The sequence below is a fragment of the Thalia democratica genome, chromosome 4 (genome assembly GCF_965202585.1).
Source record: "Thalia democratica chromosome 4, ktThaDemo2.hap1.1, whole genome shotgun sequence".
Taxonomy (NCBI): domain Eukaryota; kingdom Metazoa; phylum Chordata; class Thaliacea; order Salpida; family Salpidae; genus Thalia; species Thalia democratica.
This window is the reverse complement of record NC_139168.1, coordinates 47,222,249-47,248,730: the sequence shown is the minus strand read 5'-3', so window position 1 is coordinate 47,248,730 and position 26,482 is coordinate 47,222,249. Positions and strand designations below refer to the sequence as shown.

The 26,482-nt window shown below is 25.5% G+C and overlaps 1 protein-coding gene across 5 annotated transcripts in view; it reads right to left on the bottom strand.

Annotated features, from left to right (window-relative positions):
- LOC145834868 (inactive phospholipase C-like protein 1) overlaps positions 1–26,292 on the bottom strand; it is a 59,628-nt gene extending 33,336 nt beyond the window's left edge. For 3 of the 5 annotated variants that reach the window (XM_082942387.1, XM_082942386.1, XM_082942388.1), the window contains exons 1-2: positions 2,918–3,972; positions 782–960 (exon numbers count right to left, since the gene is read on the bottom strand). In XM_082942387.1, coding sequence (XP_082798513.1) covers positions 782–960; positions 2,918–3,937 — 1,199 coding nt within the window. In that variant the 5' untranslated portion in view covers positions 3,938–3,972. Of the gene's footprint in view, positions 1–781; positions 961–2,917; positions 3,973–16,876; positions 16,973–17,028; positions 17,108–19,076; positions 19,201–26,240 lie in introns of those variants that run through there. The other 2 variants (XM_082942390.1, XM_082942389.1) reach the window with 2 other exon arrangements.
- Positions 26,293–26,482: the final 190 nt, after the last annotated feature.

Below are 26,482 nucleotides of genomic sequence, written 5' to 3'. Positions count from 1 at the left end.
ATTGATCGAGAAAATTTAGTACTAATCATCTTTAAAATTCAAGTTTTATTTGTTATTTTTATACAATTACTTTATTTTCCTTTTAATAAATAACAAATCTTTATACTTTAATACTTTATTATTTGGCTCTAAATGTTATTTTAATAATTTATAGTATTGAAAATAGTATAAAGACATCATTATATGTTCAAACTTAAAGTTTTACCAAAATTTTTGTGAAGCATGTTTAAATTTATAGCTTAGTTTTTCTTTAACTGAGATATTATGCAAAGTAAATCAATTCGTGCAATTTTCAATGTTATCATATGTCATAATGTATAGTGACGTAATTTATAACCGGATATAATTGCAGTATGATGCTTTGAATAAAACTGTATATTTGAATTATTTAAATACTTGTTAAACGTAGAAAATTTTAAAAACCAGTTAGCTTTAATTATTTCAATGTGAAAAAAAAGACTTTTATAGTTAAAGATACAAAAAGCGTTATTATTAAAATATTTGTACATATGATTTAGTTGAGAATGAAGCTTTTTTAATTTGAAAATAAAAATACATTGAAGAAAATAAAAACTATCTACAAATCGAATGAATTTTCAACATATTTTTTTTTTCATGTGAATACACTAATATAACACTAATATAGTTTAAAAGTTTCTCATTCCTGTACTTCTCCATTGTTAAAAAATAATTAGGTTTACGTTTTTTGATAATACTGGTATCTATACAAAACTTTAATCAAGCTTTATAGAACCAAATAAATTAACCAGAAGATTCTAACTTTGAAAGCTGGTCGAACCAGTAGTAACGTTTGTACACACGACTGCTACTTCTCATCTTGTTCAAGTAATGTCCGCTGCGCATCAGCTGCACGCAATCTGAAGAATTTTTAACACTCAATTCCTGAGGTAGTCCTCCAAAAGATACGGACTTCTTTGACGCAGAACATGTGCGTGGCTCCTGTTAAATAATTAATATAACAATTATAAATTTTAAAATGTGTTTTGTATGAAATAAAAAAAGCCTTATCATATTTTTATTAAATTAGTGTTCAAAACGTTAAACAAATAAAACAAAACTAGAAAACTGCAAACAGATTAAAAATGGATAATTGTGTACATAAGCGGCTAAACTGTTGTGAATTATAGTAATAATTTGACTAAAAGCATTTGAGAAGTTCGTTTTGTTTACTTAAGATAATTTCAGGGTTGCCCGTTTTTAAGTCAAAAAAAAAACTATTCTGAGTGACCTTAAACTAGGGGTGGGCAACGTTTTTCAATCAACGGGCCGGATCCGGAAAAAATTAGTCTTTTGCAGGCCGGAGCATTTCGAATTAGTGAATTACCGGATCTAGTATCCGGATCCGGCCGAATAATGACTTTTTAGATCCAAATCCGACTGGAAACTAATTTTCAGTCAAGATACGGACTCTAATATAAATAAAAGTTTCGGATCCTGCCGGAACCTAATTTACATATAGTTGATCACTTTTTTAAACCCTTCAAATTCAAAAAACTTTCTTAAGTCTGACAACTTAAGATGTAGATTAAGACATGTCAGATGTTTAGATAATGTTTATAATTAGAATTGACATTGTAATTGACAAAAGTACGTAGGTAAAATATTGTACTTAAAAAAATACTTTGCTTGGGGTAATTTTACAAATAAATATTTTATGTAAGTTAGAACAACAACAAAATATTAGGTCAAAATAGTGTATTTATTAGTACACATTAATTTATGATGTAATTTTATAGCATGTTTTTAAAGTCAAATTCTTACAGTTTTGTTTTGTAAAAATATGATACAAAGTTTTATAAAAAAATTGTTATATTGACCCTTTGCAGGCCTGTAAATTTGCTCGCGGGCCGGATCCTATTTAAATTAAAAAAAACGGTCGGGGGCCGGTTATTTTCACCCTGCGGGCCGTACGTTGCCCACCCATACCAAAAACAATCCTGATTCATAATGAGTTTTTTTAATACTTTAAAAAATCAAAGTCGATAAAAACAAATTTTTGAACAAATTAGTTATTAAAAAAAAATCTTGAAACTGGAACAACTAAAACTAATCAAGATCTAAATAAAAAACTAACTTAACTGATTTTTTTTAATCTTAAAAATATCCGGAGTTTTTTTTTTTTAAACCAAACTGGCCCGAGTTATCGTGAGTGTGAGGGAGCCCCGCTATTTTTTGAAACAAACTTAACTAAAAAAAAACCATAAAAATAATTTTAAACGGCTTTATTTTATAATCAACTATTAACAAAACATATCTTTGAATATAAAAACAGAAATATATACAGTTAAAATTTTTCTAGTTAGATGGTTAACAAAACTTTACTGTTGCATTATGTGAATAAAAAGAAAAAAATAATATTACAAAATATATATATACAAAAATATTTATCATTTAAAAATAAAGTAAAATCTTCAAATCAATTTGTAAACTTTTTTACAAATAAGTAAAATCCTTTATCTAACTGCCTGTTTCTCTTATAATATTTCAAATATAATATAAGCTAATAATCATACACTACAACACAACTTTTTTTGAAGTTAAATACAACAAAGTAGATAATCTATCTTTCTTAATACTACCACTAAAAACTATTAATGTTTTAGCTGATAATAAACGTTTTTTAATTGTAGTCTTTCTAAAACATGTTACTATTGGTGAATATAAAACAAAATAATAAGACATATGTATTATAAAAAACTTCAGGGTTACAAATCAAGACTGAAAGTTTTTTAAATATTAACAAATACATCAGATAAATATTTTTGTTAAAAAAATTAAAAAATTGTATTTACAAATCTCTGTAATAATTTTATTCTATCAAAAAATTGATAATACTTGTAAGTGAAAAATTTTTCAAGTTAATATCAAACAAAGGTTTACTAAGAAACCTACTAACTTTTTCTTCTTGAGTATGAACGCCTTGAACATCCTCAGTAACTAAGCGCATGAGGGCCTGGGGAGATGGAGGTGGCTTCAAAATTGAAGAAAAATCTGATTTCCATTGCATGTCACAATCTCTTTTTCCTAAATAGTCCTCAACTCCAACTCTAGCTAAGGCTCTTGCTAAAGATTCCCAGCCCGACAATGCCCAAACTTGTTGAACGTTTTGGGAGCTGTTTTTCCTGCTGTACATTCTTTTTCTGAAACTACGAATAGATTTACGCTGAGATGAAACTGATTTGTTCTTTTCCGGTTTGTAAGAACAAATATCTTCTTCATTCAATTGTTTACAAGATCTAGTATTAAGTGCGGCATCAGAAGCGCGCCGATTATTAGATACTCTTGAAAGGAGCTCAGAAATTTCATCTTTGCTCTCTTCATCTAAACCTGTACAACTTGATTTGATTTTTTTTTCTAGTAACTCTGAGTGAGCTCGTTTTTTGCTGTAGCTCTCAACGCAATCTGAATCATCAGATTCTGTAGCTTCAAAGTTAAACCTGGATGTGGCTTTAATTATAGCAGGGGTTCCAGCAGATGGCAAACGACGTTTGTAACTCAACGTGTTTGTTTTGTAATTCAATTGATTTTCTCCAACTGCAGTTATAACATCAATATTTAGTTTGTTTTTTTGTTTTGGCGACAGATGAATTCCTGTTTTAGTATAGTTTTGAGCTTCAATATCAGTTTTACTACTTTCACAATCTATGCTAGACCTAGCACTTGTTGAGATACTAGACAGGTTGTCTTGGCCATCTTGAACAGAACTATTTTCATTTATTTTTTTGTTAGTATAATTTTGTTCTACTGTAGGTTTCAAATCCATTTTAAACTGTTCATTACTTTCTATAAGTCTATAATCAGTTCTAGTTCCTTCATTGGCAGAATCTAAACCACAGTCTGTTTTCGTTTTATATCTATCTTTATCTTGTTTCTTTACTTTTACTATACCAAAAACTAAATTTGTATCATTTTCCATTTTTATAGTCTCTTTATTTAAAGTATTTTCCTCCAGTTATAGTAAAATTAAATCTAGTTTTTTATGTCATATCGTCTGGTGACTATTATTGTATTAATATGTCAGTATACTTGATTTAATAAACAATTTTTATCTTTTTACTGCTATTTTTTAATTAATATCTAATCAACGCAAAATAAAAGGCGGTCGCATGTTCTATACTGGTTTAAAAGTAAAACACAAAAGAATCAAAGTTTAGCTAAAAATAAATTATTATAAAAATTATGGTCCATAAATATTGACAAAATTCACAACTTTATGATTTAAGAGCTTTAGTTTTAATTACCGGTAAATCAAAAAAAGTGAATAAAATGGAAATAAAACGTTGGTATTAGTATTTTTATCCGCATCATGGTTTCTTAAAGTACAAAGATATGCAAGACAAAATAAATCAATAGAATTTTAGGCTTTCACTAGCAGAGATTTTTGTATGTAACAACGATTTCGAGAGTATGTAGCTAAACTTTGATTGAACTACAGACTAAATAAAACTAATTTAGTTAGAGTTAAGAAAAAATAAACTGTTAAATAACCGAAAATGCTTAGTCAACTAATTCAAAAACTTCAAAATTTTATCTAATTATATACAATTTTAAAATAAACACTTATTTCTTTTGCAACATACACTCCAAGTGTTTCTTTGGTTTGATAAAACAAAACAACTACGTGCTGTAAATCATAGCTAGTAATTAAAAGGCTGCATATTTTATCTTAATTTGTTGTAGAACAATGTTTTACTCGAAAAGCTCAACATTCTTAGAGTAAAATGTACTTTTAAAAAGTTATTTAGAAATAGCGTCTTGAAATTATAAAAAACTTTTCTAGGTTAAACCTTAATTTAACTAAAGTTAGTTAATAAACAAAAATATAAGCTGTGTGATATATTTTATCAGTTGGTTTATTTTATTATAAGAAAAACTTTAATATCATTTAACACTTTAAAGTGTATGCTTTTTTCATAGGTACATCAAAAGAATAACTTATTTTTAATACGATGTAACTACCAAGTAAACAATAACATTGTTTGTAGCTACAAAGGTCCTCTTCGCAAATTAATCAAAAGTAATAGCCGACAATTCAAATTCTTTTTTTTTTTTTATGAGTTAAACTTAAGATAGAATAACCAATATTACATATAAAGTCACGTGGCAGTTACGCTTTGTTGATTCGGTAGCGCATTAAACTAATTGAAAATAACGCTAACCGTGTGTAAAAGGTAATAAAAGTCGCAAAAAGGCAAAGTTTATGTTATTTAATTTGTGGTCGTTTTATTTATGGATAAATATATTGCAATGAAAATTAGTTTTCATATACATTTATATAAATACTAAGTTTGTGATAATGTTTTGGTGGTTAATAACTATTCTACTATATAAGCTAGTTACCTACTTCGAATTAAATGATACTGCTGTTTTTTTATTAATTAACTATCTGTATTATTTTAAACTTATTTAGTCAAATATGTAGAACTTATTAATTTGAAAATATGAATTTTTCTTTCTACCGTAACTTTTTAATATTTTAAATAATTTTTCAATATTTGCATATACTATTTGAAATTAGTGTGAATAACTTAAAAAAAAACAATTATTGAATATAATTGATTAAAAACTATAAGAAACACTTTCGACCTGAATAAAAATAATAATTTCCTACTTGAGTATATCGTGATCCAACTAAGACTGCTAACAAACACACAAACTTATTTGAATTATATTAAAGTTTATCATTTATCGTAGTTAAACAATTTATCAAAATAAAATTAATTAGTTTTAATCTATAATTAATCAACAAATCCAAAAAGAACTTTTAACTCTACTTGTACACTACTACACAAATAAACTATTTGTAGTTTAAATGCTGTTTATTTTAAGTTTTCAAAGTAATAGAGAAATAACTTTACACCAACTAGTGGTTAGTTTTTAAACAAATATTAACTCTAAAAAATACTAATTTAGTATTCTTGTGTAAAAACTTCTATTTAAACTTTTCATTATTTGAAAAAAAAAACTCTTAAACTAATGTTATACAAAAAATGTCTTATAGTAAAGTAAAGTAGTGTATTAAGCGAAATTATTTAAGAATTTTTCTGTAATATAACTTTGTTCTTTTTGCTTATTTACATAAAAATAATAAAAAAAGTTTAGTGTAATGTTATAAAAATATTATGCTAGTACATAATTCATTTTCAGGAAGGTAATTAAAACATAATGTTAAACTAAAATAGATTTTGATAAATTTGACCCAACGACTGAAAAATTAATCTAAAAAGTGTTTTGCAGCCTAGAATTACTTAAAAACTTTTAGCGGGCAGGGTAGTTTTAGAAAAATACTCTTTAAATTATAATTGCAATAGATTAAGTATTTATAAAGTACTTTACTTAAACTAGCAATAAAACTAGGAGCACTCTTTAATTTATTTTGTTTATAAAAATGTCAATTTTAATATGTTTGCAAAAGAATTTTTTAACCTTTAAAAACACGTCGCTGGCCAGAAATATCTGTTTAATATACGTTGCTCACGCGAAACTAAATCAACGGTATTTTTAAATATAAAACTAACCTAAGGTATTTTGAGGAGTTTAATGGCACTTTTTTTTTTGTAGAATTATAGATAGCGGTTAATTTTTATAAATTAAGTCTTTAGATTTTGACGCAAATATGTTATATTATAATAGAAAAAAATATTAATGATCGTATAAAAATAGTGACTTTTTCAACAATTTTACCATTAGCAAAATATTGTTAACTTTTTCATAATTTTTTTGTATTGTTTAAACTCAGACTGTTTTCAATGTAATTCTTACAATAAACAAAATGTTGAAATTAACTTTCAATAGATTAAATTGTTTGCAAAAGGGCTAGGAAACGTATAACAAACTTAACAATACAGCATAGTACTCTTAAACAGGAAAGAATTTAAACAATTCAAATATGATAATAAAAATTCTTATCATTTAAAGCAGAGGTCGCAAAACTGCGTCCCTAAAAAAATATGCAGCCCGCGAGGTACTTTTCAGCTCAAAATACACGTTATAAAAACAGTAATAATAAGAGAAGTTTTTGAGTTATAAGCTTACTATTAGGCTCTTCATTTTATAGCTACTAATTATTAGTGTTCTAATATTACTTACTTTATCACAGTCTAGATAAGACTAATAAAAAAAGTGTTTCATCACCCCTATGCCCTTATATAGTCTTACTTGCATATTTACCGACTACTTTAGAAAAATATTTCGTATTGTTAGAAAAAAGAACCAAAGATTTTTTAATTACGTAAAAATAGGAAAATATGTTTTAATTTAATTATTCTTGTAAGTTAAAAACATTAACTGAGAAACAGTATCAATTTAAGACTATAGATAAATGGAAACTAAATAACATGAACTTAATAGTTTTGAACAAAAAACACTATAATTCGCTGAAAAACTAGATCAACTCGGTTCTGTTTAGAATTTTCAATTAAGCTAACTTATTAAGTATTATAGAACCTATTCTACAAATAATCTATACAATAAAATGTTACCATAAAACGTGTTAAATGGAAGTGAAAAAATATAAAACCCCTTTTTTTATAATTGCAAACTTAAAATCTTCAAAATACTATAATTTTTTTGTTATCTTGATACATAAGTATAAAGTGTATACAACTTTAAACTTGTAGAAAATAAATACAATGTATTGCTGTATATTTTAAACGGGTTATAGCAATATCATTAAGTTCCTTATAATTAGTGATGTACCGGACCCACAATTTCGGGTCCGGCCGGACCCGGATCCGGACTTATTTTTCAAATTAGAATCCGGCCGGAACCGGATCCGGACTTTTTTTTCAAATTAGAATCCGGCCGGAACCGGACCCGGACTTTTTTTTCAAATTAGAGTCCGGCCGGAACCGGATTCGGACTTTTTTTTCAAATTAGAATCCGGCCGGATCCGGATATTAGACAAAAATGGCAATATCCGGCCGGACCCGGATAGTGAGTCCGGTACATCACTAGAATAAACTAGCCTGAGTCAGAATGAGGTTTTTAAAATCTGAAAAAAAAAAACTTTAATCTTATAATAAGTAGAACAGCTAGCCACAAAGTTTCCAAATTTAGGTGTTATTTACAATTAAAAATCTGAAATCAAGTTCTTGAGCAAAATACACTAGAAAATTACAAAATATTAAAAATTGGATCAGCTCAAACTCATTCAAAGTCCAAAAGAAAACTCGCATGAGTTTTAAAAAAAAACTAAACTAGCCTGAGGCAGTTCAAAATTTTCTAAAATTCCCAAAAATTTTCAAACTAGCAGGGTTGCCACTGTTTAAGTCAATAAAACTAGCTAGAGTGAGTATAAACAAGCCTGAGTCAGAATGAGGTTTTTAAAAACTGAAAAAAAAAACTTTAATCTAATAATCAGTAGAACAGCTAGCAAAGGTTAACAATTTGGTAGTAAAGTTGTGGACTGATTGTGATGCACTTAACTTATTAGAACTACCCATCATAATTAAATCCTACCTTATTTAATTAATATCTAAGAAATACTCAATTCTAACTGAGAGTACTTTCTATAATCAGACACGACAGTTTTGAGTGATGAACCTTTTATATAAAACACAACAAGAAATACTAGCATATACAAAATTATTAATTACTTTGGTAACACTTTAAAAACTGGAAGCTATTTAAATCTATATCAAAAGACTTAAAACAAAAAACTAAAAATTAAATAAAACTTTTAGTAAACAAGAAACTGTAAAGTTTTTAATAAACTATTAGACTAAAAACCTGGCTTAAATATTTAAACAATTAAAAACCAGTTTAAATATTCACTTTTAAAACAAAACACTACTTACAATAAGCAATCACAAAAACGTTCAAGATATTTTGTTGCTTCAAGCTACACACCAAACTAACTAACTGCTTACATATAAATTGCCTGTCATGTTCTGATGTTTTGTTGCATCAGTATTTAGTTTGAATTATTTCGTCATATGATTCTCATTGGCTCGTACATTCAACCGTATTAACTCTAAATATTCTCTGAGCTCAACTTTAAACAATAAATAATGCAAATATTCATTCCAAAGTTTTCAACTTTACAACATACGTAAAGAGTTGCATTTCATGAAATGTTTATTTCATAGTTTAAATGTAAACAAATGTAAATTAGTAACGTGTACAAAATGAGCCAATCACGGTAGGTGTTTAATTTTAACTGACGCAAATGACTCTTAACAATTTACACAGGGTTTGTTTTTGAAAAAATACTTTTCAGTATGCTCTTTTTTACTAACTAGATCCAGGTCCGGCCGGATCTCTGTTAGGATCCGGCCGGACCCGGATCCGGACTTTTTTTTCAAATTAGAATCCGGCCGGAACCGGACTTTTTTTTCAAATTAGAATCCGTCCGGAACCGGATCCGGACTTTTTTTTCATATTAGAATCCGGCCGGATCCGGATATCAGACAAAAATGGCAATATCCGGCCGGACCCGGACCCGGATAGTGAGTCCGGTACATCACTACTTATAATACAACAGATTGAAAAACACCAAAGAGTTTAATTATTTCGATTTTTTTTTCTACGCTATAGAGTGATAAAGAGTAGTCACTTTAAACCAAACATTAATAATCTTTACAAAATTGTGAATAAAAATGAAACTAATGTAATAGTTATGATTGTTCAAAATGTTATCTATATGTTTTATAACATGATATGCGAACGATGAAGGTCGTTGAAACATAACTAAAGTTTAAAAAACCATGTAACTTTACTAAAACTAAGTATTTTATAAATTCTATGAAAATTAAGTTAGTTTATATTTCTGGTGCATATGTTTAAATTACGAACTGTTTAAAGTAGTACCAGTCAACATTTAGAAAATTTAGAGCAAATAGTATACTTATAAATATGGTATACAGATATACATTAATATTCAATTTTTGATTTGTAACTTTAAAAAAAATTTGAAATCAAAACAATTTCTACATATTTTTAGCGTCATTTTTTCTGAGATCAAAGCATAGTAACTAAAAATTATTTAAAACTAATTAAACTATTAAAAGTTTGATTAAATATAATTTAAGTTTCTAAAACATTACAAAGTCAACTCTTACAAATTCTTTATTAGTCTTAAAAACCGTTTTATAGTTCATTATTAGCAACAACTGTGTAAGTAATATATAATAACCAATCTCAAAAAAAGCAATCGGAGTTTGTAAAAAACGAGAAAAATTTGCACTATCGGCGTTACTTAGTAAAGCATTAAGTCTTTAATAAATAATTTATTAGCGACAATTACTTGGTACAAGACTGACAGTATAAATATGTTTGCAAAGCAGATAGAAAGTTGCATGTTTTTAAAAGAACTAATCTTAATAAACTTACAGTTGTAATAAATGTGTAACTAGAATTGTTGATAATTTGAATCATTTGTAAAACAGTGTAATTGTTTTCCGTTTGCGTTTGATAACATTATTCTAAAATTTCTTAACAAAATAGTTTTGACTTTTGAGCTAATGATTTAAGCTATAACTATTAAGTATATAGCAGTTCGTATTATCAAATTGGAATATATATATATATTGTTTTGAAACATATAATAAAACAAAATGATAAAAAACAATTAATAAGATAAAAAGTAACCAATCAAAAATACTTCATTTAGAATTAAAGTTAAAAAGTAACGACGAGTCTTATTTGCATTTTTATTTGATTTTAGTAGGAAATTTTTCGGTATACGCTTAGCAACCACTACTGTATACAAAAGAACTTAAATTATAATTATGTAACATTTAACAAATTTTATAGATATACGTAGTAACAAGTTTAAATAAGTAAATAAATTATGAATCAATACAGTATAGTTAGGAAATTTATTAAACAATGTAAACGAGACTTTAAAAACCAAAACTAAACAACTAGAAACTTATGATTTTTACAGCAATTTACAATAAAAGATATGCATGTTTTAAATTATATATACATTTTAACTAAATCAATATTAAATAGTAATCATGAGTGGAGTTATATAACTTAACTTCGATATTTAAATAAATACAGTTGTATACAGCAGTAGTTAAAAGTGTAAATAGAAAAAACTCTTAATTATAATTTTTTCTTTAATTGAATAGAAAAACTGTCCTTATTTTTTATACTAAAACCATCTAAGGTTTAATAATATTTAAAAAAATATTTATAGCTTTTATATAAACAATTTATAACATTTATAAACTTCTAGAAAAAAGATATAAAAATTACAAATTTAGAGTTAGTTCTTATTAAACTTTGACTATCATTATGATCTATATTTACATTAAATTTATTGATCTTACGCATCAAGAAAAACGTTTATAATTCTTGAACTCGAAAATATTTGAACAATAGATCTAAGCATAAATACTTATAAAACCAAAATAAAAGTCAAAAATTGTATATTTTTGTTTTTGTGGGTGAATTACATTATAACCATTCAAATTACTTAAAGATCTACATAGATTAAGTAGTAATAAAGTTTGTGTTTATTATAATTTAGAGCCATAAAATTGGGTCTAAGTTAATATTAGTCGGTTTACAACTACTAAATAAGAAATTATAATTTAACATTTACATTAAATAAAAAGTTTAATTTATGTAATAGATGAAGAAAGTCTTAAAAAAAGTTAGTGGAATACAGATGTGGTAAAAATTTATTAAACAGTTATTTCATAAAATATGCATAACTTATACACATATTTTGTGCTAACTATTTTACATTTCAAAATATGTTCCAAAAAAATTTAGAACTTTAATAATAATAATAAAACCAGTTCACATTCAAAAAAGTATATAACATACTTTTTACCAATATCCTTCCAAGATAGTTTAGTAGTACCTAATTAATGACCTTTATAAACTTTTAGCAAAAGTAATTTATAGATAAAAAATTTAGTTTTGTATATAAAAAAAAACTAAAGTTTAACTGTTTATTCATTTCATTTTCATTATTATCTATTACTTTCATTTTCTAAATTTGGTCTGTGACCACGAAATGCTTGTCGACCCTTAGTATAAACTAGACTTAGCATCTTATCATTTTTATAAAACTTGTTTTAATTTCGTTTCGCAGAGAAAAATGTAATAATTATTCATTTTAAGACACATGCCTAAAACTTAAAGTACACAATAAAATCATGAACTTCCAAAAATATACCAGAACTTGAAAACTTTTACAGCTATATCACTGGTTGTGCTAATACAGAAATCAGAAAATAGTTTTTTTTAATCAAAACAAACTAGCTAGATGATAAATTTTTAGATAAGCACTTCAATGAGCAAACGACGTTTTTATAAAAATTAGTCAACTTTGTTTGTAATAGTAAAATTAAAAAAACTTTAATACCATTACTAAAACTGATATAATTTAGATGAGAAAATTTATTGTCAACAAACTGGAAGTACATTTAGAACTTTGTTATTAATTTTTTAACAATTTATTTAAGTTTTTTCGAACAAAATATTAAAAATCATAATACTTTATAAAAACTATAAAATTGAATGAAAATTTAACTCTAACTATACTATAAAAAAAACTCCGATAGCAAAAAATTTGAGCATTAAATTTCATTTTAAAATTATCATTAAACTTAATTATAAAAATTGAGGTAAGGCTATTTATACAGCAACAGGATTTGATTTCTAAAATAGTTTATTGAATCCGTTGTTTAACAGACTTTATTTTTATTCATCATTAACGAGCATTTCAAAACCTTTGTTTTTACTCTTTTAACTTTTACAATACATTTGACAATAAAACAATGATCATACAGTTACTAACTAAGATTTTTTGGTAATGAAATGAGTTTCAGTACAATTAAATTTACAGTTAAATATTGAAAAACTTTAAATTATTCTTATTTTATGTGCAAGATATATCTTATACTTATATACTTTCTTAAGATCCACCAAAGAAAATAATATACAAATAGTTAATAATAAATTAATTTATTCTTTAACTGACGTAACCAAACTTTAATTTGAAAATTTGCAAAAATATAGATATTAATTTTATAAAAAATAGTACATCTTTTATAAACTTATAAGTTTCGAATAAAATTTACACTTCAATTTATTTTTATATATCACTTTATTTTTAAACTCAACTTCATTAAGTATAAAAACTAATAGAAAAAATATTAAAATATAAACTACCTAAAAAATTCTAAATAAATATATCACAGCTATTTTGAAATGAACCAATACAACATAAGTATATGAGACTTTTACTTTTAAAAGGTTAGAATGTTTAGAATAATCTTATTTTTACTTTTAATTAACTTTATTATTAAAAAGATCTTTAAAATGTTACTCAATTATCTATTATTTGTTTAGTAACAAGTTGTGACCTACCAGATCTAAGATCTGGATCCAATTAGCTTGGAAAAACTTAGTTTTCCGCGATCAGTTTTTTTAGTTACCCGAAAAATTCTTACAGCTGATGATAGAAACTTCTTAGCCTCCTTAATGAACTGCTCGAACCTTTTTACATAGTAACGCAGCAGTGTAGTAAAATCAACGCATTACAGACAAGTGTAATCCTGCATGCAGCAGTACTAAAAAAGTTTTTTAATCTAATAGCTAATATTCCACCGTTAAAGTAGTTCTACAATCTTGGCAGAAAATATAGATAAGTCATTCGAAAAAACGTTTTAAACTACTAATAACAGCACACGAATAAACTTTCATGATAACGACTTGTTTTTACTCAAACAGCTCTTAATCCACGGTATCGGCTTGACTTTTTCCTTGCTAATCTCAATAAGAAGGTTGTAAGGCTACTGAAATCAGAAGTAAAAAATCATAGTTGTCGTGAGACTGGTCAAAGTGGGCAAGTTCCTAAAGTACCGCCTAAAACACCATAAGCTCAACTACCTAAAAGTGATATTACCAAAAAAATTTTGCTGTTCTATTCTACATTTAAATCGGAAAAAAACAGCAAACACTCACGAAAGTGAGCAACAAAATTCAATTGATCAAGAGATCTAGAAAAAAAATTAAGTTTTTTTGGCTGAATAATTTATCTGCTACAGAAGTTAAAGAGGCTGAAGTCTTGTCTTGGTGGAACTCAAACAAGAAAAAATACACATCTTGCCAGGTTTGCAAAAAGGTACCTTTCGGCGCCACCATCTTCTGTTTATTCTGAAAGGTTATTTTCAGAAACTGGTAACTTGTACGAACAAAGCAAAATAGATTGCTTCCAAAAGCCGGCGAAAAACTTTTATTTCTTCATCACAACTTTAAACAAAAATGGTTTCTTTGTAGCTTAATGGCGTTGATATTAGTAAATTTTATTTACTAAATTACTTAGTTTTGTATATGTAAACAGTTGCTAAAGATATTATTCTTCATCTTATAGTTCGAACTTTTGTAAATTAAAGTATAATGTAAAGCTTGTCATAAAAAATTTAAAATAAAATTCGTTATTTGTTAAAGCATTGTAAAACTAAATTTATTTTCTTCTACTTCATACAAGGTACAAAGTTTAAGTTTAGTCATATAAGTAGTTTGAAATATAACATTTAAACGGAGATTTCAAATAAGTAGATTTTTTTACAACGTTCTCTTTCCTGGTGTTCAAATAAAATATTTAGACAATAACATTGTGTTTTTTAACAAAATTTTTGTATTAAACAAATTTTACTAATTAATGGTATTATAATAACTAAGTTTTATAAGTTTGTTCTCCATTGAAACTACACAAAACTTAAAATATTTAGGATCAGGATCCGGTCAGATTTAAATTTGAAAAAATAGATCCAGATCTGGCTAGATCCCAGTTTATAAATAAGAACCGGTTCCGACCGGATATTAAATTTAAAAAAAATCCGGATCCGGTAGATCACTAAAAACAAGGAGGTTGAAACTGAAAATTGTGTTGTTTTAATTTCTTTATAGTACACACTAAAAAACTAATAAAAATAAACTGGCAAGACACTATAACAATGTTAAGCAAAAAAAATACCATTGATATGTACTACGTTGCTAAAAAACGTTGATAAAGGGTTGCTACTAAGTTTAAAAGCTCTTAAATTTAAACTAAAAACTTGTGAATAATTTTTCAAGGCTTAGTTTTAAACAGTGCTTAAACTAATTCTAAATCATTGACAAAAACTTTCTACAACTGGATATTTAAATATCTTTATAGCTTATTCGTGTTTGCAAATACACTATTTAAAACTTTTTTTAGACAGAAGCATTGCATCTAGCTTGAAAATAGCAGAGTTTTTTTTATCAATATTGATTGAGAATAAATACAACTTTTTAAGGAAAGAAGTTTATAACTTACTGACAACAATTATAAGCTTTTGTTCACACTCTAAGAACATTTTTCAAAAATCTTTTCAAATTTTGCAGGGTAGCATATACAGGGTTGCCACTGTATTTCGAGAAATTTCTTCTAGGTTTTCTGAATTTTTTCCAGGTTTTTGAAATTACATATTTTTGGGTCTATTTTTAATTTCAAGTCAAGTATAAAGTTAAAAAATGTCTTAAGTAGTATAACAACATAGAAAAGATACTGTAAAGTTATTTTAAATGTGTCATTTAGTAAAAAAAAAATTGATGATGATGAAAGTTTTTATATATATTATAGATTTTTTCATGTCATATCAAAATTTTACTACTTAAAATGTAAAAATTGTTATTTGTAAGTTTTTTAATTTTTTTGTTCAAAAATTCCAGGTTTTTCCAGGATTACACGTTTTGTAGCAGCCCTGCCTTTCAAAACTAAATTTGTAATCATTATAGCTAGCAAGACTTATATACGTCTAATAGCTGGGCACTTTTAACTCAGCCTATAAGTGCGAACTCAATCGACAGTGCAAACTCAGCAAAATTATATTTTTTAACATTATATTTGAACCTCTGCAGTCTAGTATGATTTAATTTTTTGCATCGATTCGAGTTATATTATATGAAAGTTACAACTTTTAGCTTTTATATAACTTTTAGTTTATAATCTTTTTTTTATAAACACGTATAAAAGGTGTTTTTGAATTTAAACACACAATTTTAAAATAGCAACAACGTAATATTTTTTTGTATACTGTAAAAATTGAAACTAATTTAACTTTTGAGCAGTGAATAAACAACAACAAAAAAATTATGTAAAAACTTTTAAATTATTCACAAATAACAAAATATAAGGCCGAATGCACATAACACTTGAACTATCTTAACATATGTAATTAATAAAAACAAATTATACAGTAATCTTCCTCTATTCTACCAACATATGTTTCTGTGTGTCAACGAATCAACACAGAAACATATGTTGGTAGAATAGAGGAAGATTACTGTATAATTTGTTTTTATTTATATTCCAGTGAAGTTACTTTACTAGGATCTTTTATTAGCAAACAATTAAAACTATATTTTGAACAGTCATATGTAATTAATAAATTTAAAGGTCCTGCGAAATTAATTACATGATTTTAATAAGGTTTAACAAAAATGGCTAAGTTTAGCAACAAACAGTGACTGAAATTTAAAATTTATAAGGTACTATAACTCAAAAACAATTTCAAAACTTAATAATCACTGTAATCTTTTTTCAAATATAGGTAAACAAAAATAACTTAAAAGCAAGCAAAAAAGGTAATTCTACCACTAATAATATCATGTAAAACACATTATTAAAAAAATAGTTTAAATAAATTTGTGATTAATTCCTTTGAATAATTTAAAATTGGAGCTTCATAAAAACATGTTTTTTTGTTATATAAACTAGATGTTTACATTGTTCTTAATTGTAGTTTAACTTAACTTGTAATTAAATTAATAAAAATATTTCATAACCTACAAAATCACTAAACTAATAAAATAAGAAAACAAAGCATAGTTTAATACTAAAAATATAGTAAGTAAAATTTACTTTTATAATGCTTCTTCTGCGGCTAAGACTGCCTTCCATTTCCACAATTTTTTTGATGCTTGAAACTGGTTTGAAAACTTCGTTGTGCTCATCTACCTTTAAATTAAAATTCAATTTATTTTTTAAAAGTATACGAGCTATAAAAAACTAACATTTGTTTTACTGTTTAAATGTGTTTTGTTGTTTTCACTAAAGCTGCTTAAATCATCCATCATTGATTTTGCCGTATACCTGTAAATTTCTTAAATTTTTGTACAGCTTTTTTCCGGTGCATAACTTATTTTAAAATATAACAAAACACATTTCATTTTTTTTTCCAAATTTATTTGAGATTTTTCGTAGTAAGTCTTATCAAAAGTTGTATCTTACTAAAATAAACTGAATTGAAATAAGATTATACTGTAAGTTTTAAGTTTTAAAACATTAAATGACGTAATAATAGAATGTAAAAACTAACCTAACGCTTAGAACTTTGTTCAAATTTAGTAAGTTTAATTTAGTAAGGTACAATTTTTGATAAAACTTACTACAAAATATCTCAAACAATTTCAGCAAAAAAAAGAAATATGTTTTGTTATATTTTTTTAATTAAATATTTGTATCGAACATAACTTTGTTACAAGAACTATTGTTTTTTTTTTAGTTTATCTTATTAGAAAAAAAATGTTTCATATTATTGTCATTTATAAAAAAAATCGTATCCATAAATCTTTTTAGCAGACTTAAACTATTTCAAAGTTTTTAGTTATTAATATTTCTGCACCTAAAATAATTAACTTAACTAAATACGATACTCTTTTATGATTTTCAAATTAACTTTAAAAATTTAAGTCTGAAGCGTAACAAAAGTTTTTTATTTAGTTATGTTATAACAAATAACTTTTTTTTTTTTTTTTTTTGTGCTTAACTAGTTAGACCTAATATAAAAAATAAATTTGAATAATGTTTAATTCCAATAAAAGTTAAGAAAAAAAAGTTAAAATTATAGTGTTATGAATTTTTCTTTAGTTTACAGTAGTTTTATGCTCACTAAAAGTTATTGTTAATATCAAAAAATATATCTTAGGTTCACTTCACTCCGGAATTTTTTTATACAGTTTATTTCCGATATACAATGCATATCGGAAATAAAGTTGATTACAAAACTTTTACCACAATCAATAGGATCTTAATGTCATATATCAAAAACAATTCTAGTATTTCCTTAAAACAAACGCACTTCAAAAATTAACTTTAATTGTCTTATATAAAACAGCTTCGAACATTTTTATACTACTTTTATTCTACTATTTAGTTTTAAATAAATTTTGAAACAACACTAACATAAAAAAGATATGTTGTGTGTAAATTATAAAATTATTGAGAGTTTCCTTATTATTATTTAATCTGACATGCAAAAGTGTTTAAAAGTTGTAAGAATATAGATAACATGCATTTAAATAATCATTAAATCAAATTAAGATCGTTAAATGCTTTCAAAAGATAGTATGTTTTATTTTTTTAAAATAAAAGTACTAAGTTTAAAAATAACCAATAATTTCTCTAGATTTTTAACCTTAACACATCATTATACACTTCAACTTTTTTTTTATAAATAATAAAATCTTTGTTCTTTGTTGGGTTTTTAATTTTTTGATTGCTTAAGTTTGTTTAGATTGGTATTTATTCCTAAAATAAAACTAATTTTTATATATATAATAAGATAAAATTCATCACCAATCATTATCTTTGACCAATCAATTTTACTACCATAATCATTTAATACAATTTAAAATGAATTAATTATCATTATTAAGTAAAGTATGAGGAATTGAATTAAATATTAAAACTTTTTTAAATTACAAATGACCACGACGTAAATAATATTGTACAACATAAATGATTCAGATTTCTAAATAACAGAACTCTTTCAAATTGAAAAAACTAAACTTTATTTTATAAAAAATGTGCTACGATCATGCAGTTTTAAATTTTAATAATATATAAATCTTAAATTACGCCATTTAAATTGTTAATGTTACTGTAATATACACATTTCACAACAGATCATGATTAAAATAAAACTTTGAAATATAGTTAAGTAAACTATGACTAAAATAGTAACTATAAGTTTAAATAAAAATCAAGCAAATACTACTTTACAAGTTAAAGATTATTATAATTGAAAGCTTAACAATAACTAAAGTAAGTATCGACTTACACTGCTGCTTATTTAGAAATAATAAACAGTTAACATTGTTTTCACCAGGCCCTAATAACAATAAGAAAATTCACCACGCTTTTTATTGGCAAATATTATTAATTATTTTTTATATAAACTTTCTGTGAAAAGTTAGAATTTTAAGTTTAAACCTAACTATATTTTTATGCTTATGACATAAAATATAAAGTTTAAAAAAACTCAACTTCAAAAACAAAAGACTAGATATCAAGTTTTAAAACAAATGCTAGTAAAAAGCTGTCACTGTAATAAAACTTCAGTTATTTGATAAAACTATTAATAAGCAAAATATGCAGTTATCTAAAAATAAATATTAAAAACAAACCACAAAGGCAATTTAAAATTAAGTAAAGTTAAAAAATTTTTACATACTTATTAAAGTATTAAATCGTGGAAAAATATATTTTTAAAAGTTTTAACTTACTGCCAATGTAAAATCAAATTTCAAAAAATGTGCATGAAAGCTTGAACAAAATGCTGCAAATAAAAGAGTGAAAAAAATTTAATCGATTTTAAACAACAGCAGTCAAAAATTTTAGAGAAAAGTTGATTTGCGTTAAATTGACTCAGGATAAGTTTATAATTTTATTAGTAAAGTGCAACTGAATTCTGCATACAAGGTTTTATTCTCAATGCCCTTCTAAATAAGCTAAGATACTCAATTAGTTTTCTTCTACATTGATGCTTTAAAATTTACTAAAACTTATAGATTTTTAACCTCAAAAATGGTAAGCTTATTAACAGTTTAATTCTATTATAAAAATACATTTAAACATAAGCTGCTTTGAATAATGTTAAAATAGTAATCTAACCAAATACAAAAGAAGCATCAAACTAGTTCAAGTTATTACAGTAACTTACTTTTTCATATACATAATTTAAACTAAATTATTTACTTATCTTTTTACAAACATAAATTAGAATAAAGTTTTTGTCATACAACTTCAATCATCAGACCACAAGACTGAGACCAAGGTTTTGTTTTTATTAAAATTTATCAAAAAAACAAAACCCAGACTTCAGTCTACCAAAGGCTTGAGGTCTGATGATCAAACCTCAATGTTAAGTTGAGCTTGTCTCAGGGCGTATGTAAGTCCAGGTAGATATTTGCCAATTTTTTATTTGCTCATCTACAAAAATAGCATAATAAAATTTCAAATACTCAGTTTATTGCAACTAATATATACAATTTTAACTTCTACTAAAAGAAAATAAACATTTTTTGCATTTTTCAAAAACTTTCTTTACTAAATAGTTTCAATGACACATGAATTACTCTGAACTGTTATAGCTTTATTACAATCAAAACTACTTATTTCAACTTAAGCATAAAAACCAATTAAAAAAAATACAATAAAACTTCAATAATAACAAAACTGACTTAACTAAATTAAGAGACTTTAAAATTTAAATAACTTAGTTTACATAACTTGATTTGTAAATGTGAACAGAAACATGCAGCTTTAATTAAATCAAACTTTATAAAATTAAATAAAATTTTGAATTTTAAAAATCTGTAAAAAGCATCTTGTAGCTTAGTAATAACTATATAAAATAAAATCAAATTGTGAAAAAAGTGATTTACTCCCCTATGCCCTTAATCTAATAAGTGATATATCTATTACTTATTTAGTAGGCTAGGTTGTAGTAAGGTTTTAATAAAGTAGATTTAAGTGTCAAATACTTAATTTAACTCGTTCAGTTCTTCTCATCTCAGGTACTTACTGTGAGCACTAGCAGCAAGAAATTCATACCTTTGTCAGCCTTTAACCTTTAAAAACTAGTGACTAAGCACGCTATAGGTGTGCAGACCGCTGAAAAGGCTTTGGATGCAAGTAAAAATAGTCAAGCATGTAATTCTGACCAACACTATATATTGTCAAACAAACTAAAAATCTTAGTATTAATAGCTGAGATTTATTTTAAATTTGCAATCATTAACTTAATAATTGATACAAATCAGTATAAACTTGCCAAGAAAAATTATTACTTTTTAAAACTTTGTTATTTTGTTATAATGCAAATTGAACGATTGTTTAAGATTATATCTATAGCTAAATTAATTATCACATCAATAATCCCACTAATTTACATAGCTCATCACCTAATTTTTAAAGGTATGTAAATATAATTATAAAGTTTCATTTTATAAAAAAATAAACTAGATTAAACAGCCAGCTATGCACTTTTATTCTAAAAGTGACATTTTACAGACAAAAAGTGCATGATTTGTGTGATTATGGAGTTATAATAAATCAAAAGCAGTTGAAATGTCATTAAATGTAGGCCTCAAATTACAAGCATTTATTTAAGATAATAACTAAAAGTCAAAGACATGTAAGTGACTTTATTACTGTTTAATTAAAAAAATTAAATCAGTTTTTTGGGCAGCAGTTTTTTCTGGAAAAATTTTAATTTTTAAGCCGAAATAGATTAAATTCATACCAGTTCATGTGTACAGCAAAAATCACCTAAGTGCTGTCTACCCCTATTCTATATGATCACAATTTTTTTTAAGTTTTGAGAAGATTGACTACGTAATGGTTGCCAAAGATAAAGCTGAGAAAAATTTCCTGACTTTTTCTGACTTTTTACTAAAATTTTTTTGACTTTTCTAAATCTAACTCTTAATTTTAACCTATTCTAAAATACATAATCTCATACTTGAAACTATAGAAAGCTCCCAATACAATCTAAATACAGGCTAAAACAACAGTTTTTTTTGCTGAATTCAATTATCAAACTTCCATTACATCACTTAAACCATCTGTGTAGAATTGATGTACTTGCAATAAAAAGCTCTATCAGCAAAATACTTGTATTATTGTCTTATAAACACAGCTTGTCTGAAAAAAGATACAATTTTTTTAGCATTTCCTAACATAAATGTAACTAAATAAACAAAACAACAAAGAACTTTTACAGTAAAAACCTTAAATTTTAACGAACTTTTACAACTAAAATCTTAAAAGAATAACAAACTTTTACAATTAAAACCTTAAAACAATAAAGAACTTATTCAAAGACTGTTTTTTATCATATATACTAAAATTAATTTTCTCTGTTTGTTAATTAGCAATTCAAGCTATTTATCTAATGAACATATAGTTTCCTTCATCTGGACCCCTCTCTCATTTAACTTATTTCAAAAATTTAAACAACTTAGAGAAAACTATATTAAGGTAAAGTATACACATCAACTTGTGACATAAAACACTAAACTAACTACTTAATTATAAAGAACTTAATTATTTACTTAAACAAAAACACTTTGATTCCAAAATTATGCTAGATAAACTTTTGTGTATATATCACAGTTTCACTATGGAAGTGTCCTTGCAACAGATCATCAATACTAAAAAACTTATAAAAACTGCTTGTTCAAGTAGGGCAGTTGTTCAATATGTTAATAGAAAAGTTTTGCAGTTTAAAAAAGTATATTTTATTAATTTATACCAGATGAAGGCATTGGAAATTAAATAATTTTGTAATTTTTTAGGAAAATTTTGCAATTTTAGTCTGACTTTAAAGGATTATTAATTAAATTTATACCATTTGAAAGCTTTGGAATTTAAGGAACTTTGTAAATTTAAACTGACAAAATCTGACTTTTTTTAAACTTTGTCAAATTTCCTGACTTTTCCCGACTTTTTTTTCAAAAACCCCCCATTTTCTCCTGACTTTTGTCATTTTTTTTTTAGTTTTTCCTGACTTTTCCTGATTTCCTGACCTTGTGGCAACCCTGCTAGGTTTTTTACAAAAACTAGCCAGAGAAAAAATTTTTTAAATGTATCCTGAGCATTCCAATAAATTAAAACACTATAAATAATCCCACAAACTTCAAATACTCTGTTGCATGGCAACGCTTAGCACCACTAAAAAATTGCAAACATCAAACTCAAAACAAGTTGGTAGTACTAGCTGCATATCAAAACTATAAACATTTTTTAACTATTGAGTTGAAAATAACTGCTTTACACTGAATCTATAATTCATAATATAATTCTAATAAACTCATAGTTTATCCAAAACTTTGAACACTAGCCTTTAAAAATCTTAGTTTAGAATTTGTTTAAGTTATAGTTATTTTTATCAAAAAAAACTAGTCTCAATTTCCAAAAGAGATAAAATATTCTCTCTCATTCACAGTATTCTAAGGGAGCAAAGTTTCACTTGTTTTTAGTATATATTTTTCTACATTATGCACTAGGGTGCTTATGAAAAAGCAACCTTTAAGTTTTAAGCTTATTTTTTACACTCAGGGTTGCCACTCTTTTGTTGTTCTGTTGTTGTTGTCAAAAAAACTGTACTGAGTCATTTTGAGTTTATTTTAATCTATAAAAAAAATTCAACTATTCAAAATTAACAAAAATCAAGTTCTTCTAGAAAATTGGTTAAAAATAACAAAATATTGAAATTAAATCAACTATATCTAATAAAAACACGAAAACAAAATATGTCTTGTGAGTGTCCTGAGTGTGAGGCAGACCCTGTAAACTATTACAAAAACACCTTGTACAAAATTTAAGCTGATTTTAAAAAACTTTTATGCTTGTACTTTTTGATTTAATGAAAACAACCACAATGCAAACAGTATGTGACCAAAAAAACATATTCTTTTTATTTTTTAATGCAAAATGTGTTTTTGTGATAACTGCCACATGTAAAAAAATTTCCAGTTAAAAACTTAAAGGTCAAACTTTTTGAGTTTCATACAGTTTGCATTGAGGTTGTTCCACAAAACCAAAAAGTGCTAGCATTTTTTTCTTAAATACCTTAAATTTTGCCCAGGGTGTTTTAAGACTGTCACATTTAAAACAGTTTTGAGCTGAAAACTCAAAGATTACACTTTTTATAAGCAATTTATGCATTTCTATTTTCATAGTATTTTCATTATATAATATGTTTTGGTTTTATATAATGTATTTTCATTATATCTACACTAGGGTTTCTCAAAGTAGGTAATACTGTTCCTGGGAGAAATAAAACATGGCCCAAAAAACAAAATGGGTTATAGGTGTCATAATTGAAATAGTAGTAAAGAAGAAATATTTAGAAAGAGGAGAAATTTTATTTTTAATTCTATGAAATGGTCATTAATGAAAAAGAAGTTTGGGAAATCCTGATAAGACAGACTAAAATATTGCCTTGAACTGTAAACAGTTTAAAAAACTGCTAGTTTACAAACAAATAATCATAAAAAATTACATTTAATACAGTTTCAATAGCTTGTTTAACTATTTTGCTTAGATATTTTAGTCTTTTAAGTAACTAAAAACAAAGCATTAATACGTACAAAACTATAAAAAGGTTGCAAAAAAATGTATATATTCAGACTTGACTTACAAAACAACTGTAAGTGATCTATGTAAAGCAATTCAAATCAAAATTTGTAAAAAAAAATTTATTAGAATCCCCTTTTAAGCTAGCTCTATTTCCCTTATTATTTATTTCAAACTTAAAAAAAAAACAAATACTTTATTAGTACACAATAAAAATTATAAGTTGAAATGGACATTGGTCTTGCTAAAACCTTGAGAAGTTTGAGAAAAACTAACTGAAAAAACCAAATCCAATGTTGTCATCTGATTCTTATTTAGCTTTTTCAGCTGCTTCTCCACCAGTAGTTTTTTTTTAATAGACAAAATCAAACTGGACAAATACAGGTGTTTTTTAATGTTAAGTTCAAACGGTACTGAAATGCTTAATAAATTCATTAGAAAAACCAATGGGTTCATGACTGTAAATTTTATCAACATGACCTAGAAAAATATGAACTGTTTTTGTAAATAATTGTTTATATTTGAGTACTTTGTCTGATTTTGTCTAGTCTAATGTTGTATAAGAAAAAACAACTATCTGCTTCACCTGCTTTTAGGGCACTTCTGTAGCCAACAACAATGTTTCAATAATGGCTATTACATAAATGCCATTGACAGCCTTGGCAAAAGACCAGGCCAATAGGATTCAACATTAACTTTAGCAGCAGATAAAACAGCAGAGGTCTATATCACTTTTCTTGTTACTTGTAACAAAATCTCCTAAACTTTTCCTGCATAAAAAGACATCAACCTTAAAAATTGTCGGTTTTACATAAGTTGATTTTATAGAAATCATTTTATACTATTTTTCATGATAAAAAAACATCAGTCTCAAACTCTACTCCTTACAAGGATAAATGATTTCGGGAAAAGCAAGTGTGTTACACCATGTGTAAATTTTCTGCCCCATTAATATTTAATTTTTAAATAACCAAAAACATAAAAATAAAAACTGTCTTTAAAAAAATCTTAGTGACACACCATTTGGAAATCAAGTCTAAAACAATAAAAACCACAAATTGTGGTAAATCATGCAGCTCAAATACCCACACAGAAAAAAACCCAACAAAAATCCAAGCTTGTGATCAGTGCCACCAAGATAAATCCACAACCAGTTGTTAACAAAGCACATTAAACTATCACCATGATAAATACTTTCACTTTTAAATAATATCTTAACGAAAAATATTTATACAACTACTTTACTGTGAAACACTAAAAAAATGCAAAAAATACTTACAAAAATTGAAACTTCTAAATCTTTTTTAGTTAAATTAGGATATAATCTAAAAAGTCAAAAGTATTTAAAAACCTTTTTTAGTTAATTATTCCAAAAAAAGGAATAAATAAAGTTCAACTAATTAGATAACCAGAAAATATAAACGTACAGAAACAAATATATCCACATATGTTAGATTTTTTTATCAACAAACCAAAACTATCTAAACATATATTAGTAGGAAATAAAAGATATAAACCTACTATAAACACCTGAAAAATATCAACCAAACAAAATTAAGCATCATCCAGATGAAACACAAATTACAGACTCAAACAGTTCTAAATTTACTCAGTATAGCACTTTATATATCAGATTTATTTTACTAAATTTAAATAATTTCAATTTGTATCTATGTACTTAATTTTATGCTTAACTTTTGGTACTATCTGAAAATAAGTTTAAATGTTATGTTTTAGAAGAGAAGATTACTTTAAATATTAGTGGTTTTTTCGATAAAAGTTATTTTGAATCCACAATGAAACTCCAGCAAGTTATAACTGGTATCAAGTTTTGTACACCTTATTCTAAGCTTTAACTTACCTAAGACTTATGTTTCTAAAAATTTACTAAATTGCAGAAAAATCAATGTGCAGACAATTGCAACTTTAAAAATTTTTCGATTTATTTGAAGAAAAATGAGCAAATTTTTCTGAAATTAAAATTATAACCAGGTCCAAATTGATATTTAATTACTTAGAGAAAAAGTAAAACATCTAATTTAACTTTTTCTAAGAAAGCAATTTAATCAATCAATTTAACCTACATTTACAAATTAAAGTTAA